The sequence below is a fragment of the Malus sylvestris genome, chromosome 17 (genome assembly GCF_916048215.2).
Source record: "Malus sylvestris chromosome 17, drMalSylv7.2, whole genome shotgun sequence".
NCBI lineage: Eukaryota > Viridiplantae > Streptophyta > Magnoliopsida > Rosales > Rosaceae > Malus > Malus sylvestris.
Window position 1 is genome coordinate 20,562,406 of NC_062276.1, and position 12,251 is coordinate 20,574,656.

The window sequence follows — 12,251 nt, forward strand, 5'->3', positions numbered from 1 at the left end:
ACCAAGACATTTTCTCTAGCAACATTGTAAAGTTACGGTTATATTTGGTTGCCTATTACTATGGGCATTCACACCTCCATTCACAACAGTCCATTTTGGATGCCCATATCAATATTGGTTGCCTTGTTAAAATCTTGATTTGTTTTGGATGCTCCCCATGATGAGTATCTTCCCTTGATTTTGAATTCTTCAATCTGACTGATTACAAAGTTGATGTAATCAGATGTCATGCAGTGTTTGCTTCTGAAGGTGGATCACGTGTGCCCAAATTTTAATAGGCCACAGGTCTTGACCAAACACATGTATTTCTTAGAGATATGAAGATGTGGCAATAAATGTTTGCTTCCTTGATCGCTGTAGGATCAATATATTTTCATATGTAAATACAAATTCCTTTTTGTGAGCGATATGTATACAGGCTAAAGAGATATTCAGATTTGCTTGCCTAATAAGGTTATGCCTTTTGGTGAGTTCTTCGGAATAGAACAAGCATATGTCTATAATTTTCTAAAGATATCAATAGATAAATTTTACTTCATTCTAATACCCATATGGTGGTATTGTGCTTAATAGGAAATGTAACATCTGACTCAGTGTATTGTGCTAAATACAGTAAGGCACATACTTCACTAAGATATAGTACTTCTGGACCAAACATCAATTCATTATTTCCCTCACGATGATGAATGATCTTTCTTAGTGTTTAAATACTGGTTAATCATTTGAGTGTTTGAACTCATAATCTTCAATCCATATGGTACTTTAATACCACAAACATTTTGATGGAAACAAATCATGTTGGTATATTATTCGATATGCAACTTGAGACAATATTTCTTTCAACACTTTATAATTTTTCTGGCTCTTCAGGAGTCCTAATATAATATCAACTCTTGCAAGAGATTTAATATGTTGCAATAGTATCATAATGATAGTACCAACTAAGGCAATTTATATCATCCATTGGTATTAAGTACATAATTTATATTTTACCCTTCCAGGGTTTACTTTAAGCAATTTGAATCTTTCAAGGATTTTCTACACTTCATGACACATTCTCCTTTGGAATTTATACAGAATTTGCTTCTATGTATATTTGAGGGACTTACGTATGGAGATATGCTTTGGGCATATATATAATTCTCCACTGAAATGAACAAGTTTCACAATGAGAAATCATGCTTCCAGGAGTGTATTACAATCTAAGAACCTTGCGTCTCATTGTATTACAAATGCTCACATGTAACCTTCTGGGTTCAACATAGTTTGGTGGTTTGTACTATAGGTTCATTTTTTTCATGTTCATATTAAATTGTAATGGAATTGTCTCTTTCCATTTTTGGCCTATAATTTTTGTTTTGTTGACGAACAAAAGAATATCGCTCAATATCAACACAGCTCATTGATGAATTTAGTAGCTACTGTAAAACCAAAATTAACATTGGTTATCATCAATTCGCGATTCACAATTCTTATGTGCATGCGCATGCATATTTATAAACATTTCATTACTTTGGATATACTTGCCTCTTAAGGGGCTTTACCTTGTCTCTTCTAGGAGAGTCATCTCTTATCAAATGAATTGTTTGGAGAATTTAGATCATAACCTCCTCTAAAGCATTATAGAGTTTGGATTTTTTTTTAATCTCCACTTCTAGGGAGTTGAATCATTGGAACCTATACATTTATCATCCTTCGGGCATGAGATATATTAAAATTTCCATGTCCATAGATTGTCCTTTTTGGACTTTAATCTATGCAACGACTATCATGCTTCAGGCATGCAATAGTTTAGTAGGGTCAATTCATGAATAGTCTTATTGAGACTTCAATTCATGCAGCATTTTGTAACTTGTTAATGCATTTGGTAGTTTATTAGTAATCGTGAAGATTGTATTACCTCTTATATATCATTGGTATGATATAAACTGGTGAGACAAAATAATATTTGTAGTCATTTTTATGCTTTGGCCATAGACTCAAGTAAAGTTTGCTAAGGCTATGAGTAGGATTCCCATAATAGAAATTTGGTCTTCCATTCACTTAGTCAGCCAATCATTTTCTCCTTTTGAACTTTTATGGGTTCATTGTTGATCATTTGGCTTCAACCTCCTGCATAATAGAATGATGTGCAACCTTTGCCTTTAAATGATCCTCCAAAACATCACTTCTTGGTGGCTCATCCATGCTTGGTAGTTTTAGTGTAAAGAGCCAACAGTGTACCAACTGTTATGCGACATTGGTGACTTGAAACCTAGCTCTAACAATAGTTGAAGATGACTACTTGAGAGCAATGCAAGGTATGAAATTAGGCAAAGGCTCCAGGCAATCAGTTCTGAATTAGAAGTTTGATTTTCAGGTTCCGACTGATTGCTTTCTTTCTTATTATCTTGTAGGCAATAACAAGGCAAAAGAAAAGACAGGAAAAAAGCATGATATGAGATACTTTTGCTCTTGACCCTGATGATATAAGGTAAAAGCTCTTGAAGAAAAACAGTAGAAGGATATGATGATGATGTAAAACTTCTTGATCAAAAATATTTTCTTGCTGAGGAAATGAGTTGGCCATTTTGAGGGACTTGGTTAAAGATTCATTCTGGGCAAAGAAGAATAGTTAGGCATTTTTGGAGGTCTACTTTGCCATGGAGGACAGGTCGACATATATAGGGATTTCCTAAGAGCAAGTAATGGGGTTGTTAGGACCATTTCTTTCACGGTTGTCGGCAACAATGGTGTAGTTGAAACAGTAAAATTCATGTGTTTTAACTTTGTCAAAGATAATTTGACAGAGTTGTCATTGATATCCAAAAAGCTAAGATTGTGTCTGAGAAGTGCTAATGACTTTATTCAGGTAAATTCGACTTTTGAAATTTAGAGAGCGGTGTCTCTTCGTTTGAACAAGTAGTCGTGTTAGCCATCAGTTGTATCCAAAAAGTACGCTCATAAAGTTGCCCACCTATGAAAATTGCTTTTGTTGTATTTCTGAGATTTCACTTATCTAACCTCATTTTCTTTCATCATTTCTTAAAATAGCTTGCCCATCTGGCCATTGTTTTGATTTGAATTTTGTGGAAGATGCATACATGCCTCTTCAAGACAGTATATGGTGCCCATCCTTCTTATCCTATAACGGTCCTCTTAAGGTTGGAGGCTTCATGATGAAGAATGATATAGTCGCTTCAGTAATAGCTAAAAACCTTGTCAATCCCAAATATAAAAGAATACTTTCAAAAAGGTCTAACTAATTGGATGTTCAAGACTCTTTGGCTCTCAGTCTTAAGTGTGTGAGTTTTTTATTTAACATGGGCCAACGTGTACTTACTCGAACTCACCAAGTTAAATCATTAATGGCTGAGGTGGCAAGTCTTAGACAAGAGATTAGATGACTTAAGCATGAGAATAGAAAGTTGTACATACTTGCAAATAATTACCCTACGAACATGAAAAGAAAGCTCGACCAGCTACAAGAATCTGAAAACCGGCATTCATTGCCTCCACCCTCTAGACTTCTACCGAATACTGAGGCTTTAAATGATCTACCTTTGGTGCCTCCTCCTTCTGGAGTTTCGCCAAGTATTGAGGCTTCACATGATCAATCTCCAATGCCTTCCCCTTCTAGATTTCTGCCAAGTAATGAGGCTTCACATGATCAACCTAATGTGATATAAACTAGCACTCAAACTTAAACCCTTTTTTTGACAATTGTAGTATGGATAAGTAGGGATCGTTCTAGGCTGGGGATTATGAGGGAATGCTAATCTACTCAAATTAGACTCAATTACACTTAACTAGACTTAAAAACACTAAACTAGATTTTTATGACTCAAAACTGACTCAAAACAAACAAATTGACTCAAAACTAACACTAAGGGTGACTTTGGATGAGAATTGAACTAAAAAGACTCAAAACAATGTGTATGGACGAATTCTAACTTATGTTGACTCAAAACACTAAACAGAAATCAGTTTGGATAGATTCTAACTAAAAGACACGAAATATAAAGGGGGGAGTGGTTTTTTACGAATTTAAAGTAAAAGCAAACAGATTTAAAAACTCTAAACAACTTTGGACGAACTTGGGTGTTTTAATGAGTGAATGGCTAGCTGGAGAGTTCATCTCCACACATGACGCATATGCATACGAATCGATTTCCAGTTATTCTTCCTATAAACCATGAATGACAACACCCTAGATTAACCGTGGACAACATTAATTAACCCTCAGATTTTCCTAAGTTCATTGAATTGGACTCAGCATCGCAACCAAATTATTCTTATCAAGTTCCGTACACGAACAGTATGACAGAGATACATATCAAAGATCATTAAGTTTTGTGAAAGTCATAAGCATTGATAAGACATTCATAATTGTGAACAGCATAATACTCCTGCCAGGAATTTTACTTAACGCGATCATGACCAGTGACCTCCACTACTTATAAATATAAGTTCATGACTATTAGGTGAAACTCCCTTATATTTTAGCATCAAATCCCTGCATGCAAACTAAGTATGCATCCCCAATCAACATACAAGAATAAGTTCTGAATTAAATAGTTAAGCAAATTGCATTCACGATTTATGAAATAATAACTGGATGTAATCAATTCATATGCAATATATGTTCATGGTTTTGAATTCTCCTCTAGCTAAAACAAGTTTAGTCCTCATGTTTCCACTTAAACAAAGATAACTTAAATTAAACATTGAAAACAAAAGATAGAATACACCTAAGAACGTTCCAGCAATTCAAGCTTGAATGGCAGAGCACGGCTCCAAGGGTCTCCTCTTCTTTCTCCTTGCAAGGCTGCGGCACTAAAAGGATTTCTGTGTATGATGGATGTGTGGTGCGAATTGTGGTGAGAGATGGATGATGTATGATTGCTGCGGCACAATATATTTATAAGGAGAAGAGAAGGCACGACAAAGGTGATAGGAGCATATTTATGCGCCTTAGTTAGTTAGTTCTTATGCATTTATGTTGTGTTTTCTTAGTTAAGTTAGTCTTTTAAGCTATTTTCATGTGTTTTCAGGTTTTAGAGACAAAGTGAGCAAAATGATGCAATTTGGAGCATTTTGGAGCAAAATTGGGCTAAAATGGAGTTCATGCACATGAAGCACAATGGATGGACGAATTTGAGGAATTGGTGAAGCTAGGAAGGCGTTTCAAAGTTGAAGAATTGAAGATGCAAGGTTTCCTACATGAAGAAGAAGAATTAAAGCCAAAGAATCAGCTCAAGATAAGGAGTATTATCCAAAACCTCATCCATAACCTTATCTTAGCTTATCTTATCCAATCAAACCTTATCATATCCTATCTTATCCTTATCCTAAACTATCCACATTCCAGCCACTTAGGAGGGTTTCTAATTATATTAGGATGCTTAAAATAGGATTTCTAGAAGACCTTATCTTATCCTACCAAGATGACACCTAAGAACCTTTCTAGAAGCCTAAAAATCTGCCTTGCGTTATCCTTCTAGAAACCACACTTTGTGCCGAATTTTCTACCCTATTTCCTTTAGGATTTTGGTTTCTAGAAGCCTTATCATTTCACACTCTTTGTGCTCCACCTTATCTCCCAATCCTTTTGGGTTTTTGACTTGTTTTCCTTATAGGATTGGATGTTATTATCCTATGCAATTTAGGCCTTTAAAACCTTGTCCTTTGCTACCTAGGAGATGGGATTTTCAGCCTATATATACAACCCATTGCCGCACCCTTTCACTCACCACCCTCTACCAGATTTTCACTACACCATTCACCAATCATCCCTCATTGTGCCGTGAGTTTGCAAGGAGAAGAAGGAAGACAACTTGGAGCCGTGCATGCCATTCAAGACGTTGGATTGTCGGAGCGTTTCTAGGTGTTTTCTATCTTTGTTTCAATGTTTAAATTTATTTATCTTTGTTTGTTTGCGAACATGAGGAACTAATTTCTTTATAGTTAGAGGGGAATTCAAAGCCATGATCATATGTTTTATATGACTTGATTTCTTCCAATTATGATTTCATGAATCGTGAATGTGGTTTACTTATCTATTTGATTGATAACATGTTTATGTATGTTGATTGAGGGTCGACACTTAGTTTGCATGCATGAATTTGATGCTAGAGTATAAGGGAATTTCACCTAATCGTTATTAACTTATATTCATAAGTAGTAAAAGTCGCTAGTCACGATTGTGTTAAGTAAATCCTAGGCAAGAGTAACATGCGTATCCCATAGTTATGAATGCCTCGTCAATGCTTATGATTTCCATTGAACTTAATGATCTTTGATATGTGTCTCTATCATGCGTATTCCATAGTTAGGGTCCTTGATAAGAATAATTTGGTTGTAATGCGTAACCCATTCAATTCAATGAATCTAGGGAAATCTGAGAATTAATTGGTCAATCTAGTTAATTTGGGGCATTGTCATTCAAGGTTTATTGAAAGAGTAATTGGAAATCGAGTCGTATGCATATGTTTCATGTGTGGAGAAGGAACCTTCTAACTAGCCTTTCACCATCTTAGTTTTCATCAAAACGTTTTTGTCAAAGTTTATTTTCAAAGTTTCTGTTTTCAAAGTTAAATTCGTCCAAAATCAATCCCCCTTTACTTAGTTGAGTCATAGTAGTTAGAAATCACTTTAGTTTGTGTTTTTAAGTGTCTTAGGTCAAGTTAAAACCAATTTTCGTCCAAGTTTGTGTCTAGTGTTCAAAACTGCCCAGATTGTGGTTTTAAGGCAGTTTTGAGTGTTTTTGGGCTGTTTTGAGTCTTTTGGTTTGTTTTGGTGTTTTAAAGTTTATTTTTGCATTCTTTGAGTCTAGTTTAGTGTTTTAAACTTGTTTTTACGTATTTGAGTCAGTTTTCAAGTGATTTTGCAATCCCTCCTAATCCCCGGTTTAGAACGATCCCTACTTACATACTTTGCTACAATTGATAAAAAGAGGGTTAATTTGTGTGTCAACATAATTTTCACATCAAAAGGCTGAGAATGAGGGGAATCAGGACTCCAAATCAACAAGGAAAAAGGACACTTCTCATTCAGATTCCAAGGAGGAAAATGATTGGTCCTTGCTGTAGGAAACATAGCTTCTAGAAGGGGCGGATGAGGCACCCTTTTAGGGATAGGGCTTGGCTTCTCGAAACCTGATTTGTAGGTATCCTAATGTCATTTAGATGCCCTCCTTGCAGCTGGAAATTAGGTAGATTAGGATAAGGTTAGGATAAGATAGGATAAGGTTTTGGATAATGTTGGATAAGATAAGGTTGGTTTGGATAATGTTCCTTCTCTTTAGCTGATTCCTTATCCTCCAAGTCTTGATTTGATTCTTCCAAATTTGTAGCACATTCCTAGCCTCTTTAACTTTAAAAACGTCTATCCACCTTGCTCCATGCATGTGCTATCCATTCTTGGCCCAAAACTGCTTCAAAATGCTCCAAATCTCACTTTCTTGCCAACTTTGTCATTTGAACCTGAAAACACACGAAAATAGCTTAAAACACTCTAATAAGTAGAAATTGGCTAGGAAAAGAAAGAAAAAAAGGATTTTGAAACCCTAGCTCGCACTCGCGCCAAGCCAAACCGCTGCCTAAATTGTAGAACGCACGTCATTTCGATGATGTCTACCCCAAACCCCCTATTTTCCGACGCATCATGGGTGTCCACACCCAATACGACTATCCCCGTAGATCCCCCATCGTCTCTGACCCTCTGAATTGCATATCTTGTCATCTTGTCCTTCGAGACTCCACGACAACGGCCTCGATCTACAACCATCGCGGAGTGCCGTCAATAGCTTTTCTCTGGCTACCTACAACTCTGTCAGTTTTTCCGACGGGTGGCACATGACCAACCTCGCTGGATTGTACAGACCGATCCACAGTCAGCCCACTGAAATTGGGCCTAATTGAGTTTTTGGTTCTCCAGCTCAATAATATAGGCTTTGAGAAGGCTCTAGCTTGCAGCCAACCCAATGACACTACACATCTCCTGCAGAGAGTTGGGTGCTTTCAAGCCTGCATATTTTTTTTCCGTTGGAGCCCCAGTCCAATTTGTTTTAGGCCTATTTATTTTAGCCCATATGAAATAACTGCCCACTTAATGAGATGTTTTTCACTTTTTCTTTCTTACCCAGATTTGGTCTTGGGTTTTGTCAATCTTGTTAAGCCTAAAGTTAAGCCACTTAGTACTACGATCTAGTGATATTCCTCTTCATTTGTAAGTGACAGGTCTTAAGTTCGATTCTCTCTAAAGGCTAATTTGAACCACATTATTGCTAGCCCGTTGTGAGAGTTAGCTTATCTCATACCCTTTAGTGTAGACAATATTATTCGTTCAAACAAAAACAAAAAACTTAATACTATATGTACAATTTTGTATATTAATTATATGTTATATTCTTTTAATAGATGGATCCCCGCAGCTTCCAAATCGGGATTTTTTTTAATAGATGTATCCGTACTTCGTAGGTGGAAGTATTACATACCGGATGAGGTCATGTACGCTCTTCGTCAATACAAGCATACAGGCTTAGCGTAATTGAGTTCCTTTCTCTTGGTCAACTCTTGCAGCCCTGAATTTCTGTTTCCTTACAGGGAATTGTTGACAAGTCAAGGTTCAAAGTCATAAGAAGCTGCTCCATCCCCCTCAAACTCTCCAAGTCTCCATCATCCTGAAACGACGAAGTCAACCAACAGTGCAGCAAATAAAAATGACATAAAGAAAATTAAATGATGTAAAAAGAAGCAACTTTTTGCCATATTTGAGCAGAAAACACCATATCCTTCTCAATCTGTTCTTTAAGAGTGCATTGAGGACCCAACTGAGTTTTACTGCTTCCTTCTTCATCTTCTTCGTTTCCCTCTTCACATACTTCAGGAGCCATGAACTCTGGTATCCCTACTCCAATAAAATTGAATTGAAATCTAAACACATATTAGCCTTCTAAGTAGATAGTTTTCCCTTAATTCAATCTACTTGACAGACCAACAAAATTTGCATAGGGGCACTCATATTAGATTCAAGTATGATCATTTATGAAGCAATTATTATAGTATGGAAGGGTCATTCAATTATCAACGCAGTGAGCGAGGTGAACATTTCAGTGACAAAATCATAAAAATTTTATTAAAAAACTCACAAAATACATACTGCTTAAGGGTCCCAAAGGCGAACATGTCAGTGACAAAATTGATGTTTCTGTTGGCAGTATCAACCGAGGAAGTGTAGAACTTCATGATGTTTATGTGCTTCGATGTTTTGAGGAGGTGGATTTAGTAGAGCCTCTCAAGATCTTCAGGGCACTGCAGGAGATCGTAGAGCTTGGCCTAGTTTAATTAAAGCAACTTCTATCCCTTCATACTCATCAAATGCTCCGTAATTTCAAAAACAATAAAAGAAACCCAGAAAACCCACTGAAAAAATCTACCAAACACCCAAAAATAGATTTACATTTTGGGAAATCTGAAATTGGTTCTGATGATTTTTGAAGAAAGTAAAGAGCTTGGAGTCTGTACTTCAACAAAAAATAGACGAAGATAGAATTGTCGATAAACAATGAAATGCTCATAATAATAATAATAATTAAAGAGCTAATTAATTTCTGATTGAAATGAATTTTTGCAAGTATGAGGTTCATATCATAAGATTACATAGTGAAGCAAGGTCAAACGAGTGATTAGAACCACATTAAGATATTAACTTATTGCGCTTCAGCATTGCTGAACATTTTCAATATCTAATTGTAACACAGCGTTGCAAAAAACACAAGAAATGTTAATGACAATAATCAAATGACTAAATTACTTCTGATTTTGTAGAAATATGACTCCTTAAATTAATTATGTACAAAGTTTACAATATATAGAGTTTAGAGAAAACCCTTATGTGGTAGGAATCTTAAATTAATTACAAGTGATATCACATTCCTTTAATAACGGATAAGAATCTGGAGTAATTTATCATATTCTAATAGATTTGAATGGTAATGGTGATCTTTGAATGAAGATCTAAAACATATGGTTTTGATCCTGAGAAAATATTGTGAAGTGAGCCCAAACACTAATTAGTTCTATATTGAGTTGGTAACTGATTAATTTTCTAGTCTCTCCAGAGATTCTAAGTCCTATAGGGTTTGGCTAATCAAAATGTTAACACTAGCAATCAACCAATTTTATGGTTTAGCATCAGCAGGGAAACCAACTTTATGGGTTTAGGGACAATTCCATTGAAGTGATATGCACTCCACGACTTGACAGTGAGTGATAATATGTTGAAAATGTTTTTGCCAAACAACACTAGTAATGCATGTTCATATGTTTTAACAGGTGGCTCAAATTCAAACCGTAATAAACTACCCTGTCAGTATTCATAGATTTTATAGCTTAGACAATTTATGGATCATCTGCAAATCTTATGTTTGATAATCCACGAATAATATCCTGGAATTAATTAATTAAATAATGGGGTATATAATAGTATTCAAATTCTAGAACGTCAACATACAAGGGCTGCATCAAAGTCTAATTCCAAAAACTAGAGAAGAAAAATCAACCTTCCTATTCAAACAACGCGCTCCAACCTACAAATACACCTCATCCCAACAAGTTTGTTATTGTTTTCTAATAACATAGTACTAATGACAGGTGGCTCTATGAGGTCTGCTTTGGTGACCCTCTTCATCTTTGCCATCGTACTCTCTCCGATTTCAACCCCAGAGGCAGCTCGATTCGTTTTTCTAGGTAATTCACATGACCTATATTATTTCATATCTCTGCACCTGTTTGTATTTACGAAAATGGAGATTCGAACTTAGATAACCAACATAAGCACATTTGCATATGTGTATAAAATGTTGATTCTGTACTTGGTTTGCTTTTCAGATACAACTCCTATATGTCCAGCTTGTGTATGCTGCGCACCGGCACCACAAGGCTCTTGTTGCGATTGTTGTGCTACACCAATTGAAACTCAGTCCCAGGAAGGGTCACCATGATACAGCAAATATTTATACATATATATACCTGGCTTCATGTCACGGTGAAGGAAAAATAATGATCATTTGTATATAGAAAGCTGAACACGGGCTTCCCCTTCTTGGAAACGATATGTCCCATCTTGAATAAAACTATATGTTATAACAGATCATGATCCAGTATTTGACATTTTATTGAGGACCAATAAAGGTTTGGTGACTGTATATCCCTTTACAAACTTATTTGAGATAAAATTCTAGGTTTTGGACGAATATTGTTCTGATATTATTCTTCTCACATAGAGGAATATATAAACTTATACAATCTCCTACAAATTAGGAAACAAGTATCCCAAATCTACAAGGATACCAATTACATAACTTTATACCCAAAAACTCTTCATTCCTTATTCCCTAAAATTGCCTCACGCAACACTCCCCCTCAAGTTAGGCTCACGGGTACTCAAGATATTGGGCTCACAGCTGCTGGGCTCATGATTTTGAACCACTGTTGGACCACAGCAGGTATCATCCACTTGTACAGTTGGTAGATCAATCCAACTATAATCTTCATTTGTGCTTATCTCCCCCTGAAGATTATAGTAGGTGTGTTCAGTGAGAAAAAACATCTCATGTTCGGAAAATGTAATATCCATGGTGACGTACATATGCTTGGTTGGTGGGTGATAATACCGGTACCCTTTTTGTTGATTATTAAATCCCAAAAAAAATACAACGAATTGCACATGGGTCCAACTTACTGCGCTGATTTTTGTGAAGATGCACATAAGCCACACAACCAAAGATACGTGGTGATAAATGAAGGGAAGATGGTAAGGTCACATGATTAGCAAAAGCTTCCATAGGAGTGCAAAAATTATGCACTCGAGATGGCATTCAGTTCATTAGATAAACGGAGTATCTAACGGCATCCGCCCAATAGGAGTGAGGAGCATGAGCACCAATGAGGAGTGCTCAAGTAGTTTCCAAAATATGTCTATTTTTAGGCTCTGCTACACCATTTTGTTGTGGGGTTTGTGGGCAAGTAGTCTCATGAAGAATGTCGTGCTTTAGAAAAAATTGAGAGAGTTCAGTGTTGAGATATTCCCCGCCATTATTCGACCTGAGAACCTTAAGGGGAAGAGAGTATTGATTTTTAACCATGCTGTAGAACTAGTGAAAAATCTGCCCAACCTCACTTTTATGTTTCATAGTATAAAGCCATGTCATTCAGGGTGTAGTCATCCACAAAGATAAAATTCTAGGTTTTGGATGAATATTATTCTAA

The 12,251-nt window shown here is 36.1% G+C and overlaps 1 protein-coding gene and 1 long non-coding RNA gene across 3 annotated transcripts; one reads left to right on the forward strand and one right to left on the reverse strand.

The window, feature by feature from the left end:
* Positions 1 to 6,670: 6,670 nt before the first annotated feature.
* On the reverse strand, positions 6,671 to 9,355 carry LOC126612095 (uncharacterized). 2 transcript variants are annotated; one of them, XR_007618959.1, is made up of 4 exons: positions 9,142 to 9,355; positions 8,768 to 8,915; positions 8,477 to 8,662; positions 6,671 to 7,463 (listed from the first exon to the last, which is right to left on the reverse strand). XR_007618959.1 is itself a non-coding variant. In XM_050280407.1 (3 exons), the coding sequence occupies exons 1-3, from the start codon at positions 9,225 to 9,227 to the stop codon at positions 8,549 to 8,551; spliced, it is 348 nt and encodes a 115-aa protein (XP_050136364.1). In that variant the 5' UTR covers positions 9,228 to 9,355; the 3' UTR covers positions 8,408 to 8,548. The 2 variants fall into 2 exon arrangements, 1 of the variants encoding a protein (XP_050136364.1); XM_050280407.1 differs by lacking the exon at positions 6,671 to 7,463 and having other exon boundaries at positions 8,408 to 8,662.
* Positions 9,356 to 10,304: 949 nt separating this feature from the next.
* Positions 10,305 to 11,131, forward strand: LOC126612096 (uncharacterized). The gene is made up of 2 exons (XR_007618960.1): positions 10,305 to 10,730; positions 10,872 to 11,131. It is a non-coding gene; the product is annotated as an uncharacterized LOC126612096 (long non-coding RNA).
* Positions 11,132 to 12,251: the final 1,120 nt, after the last annotated feature.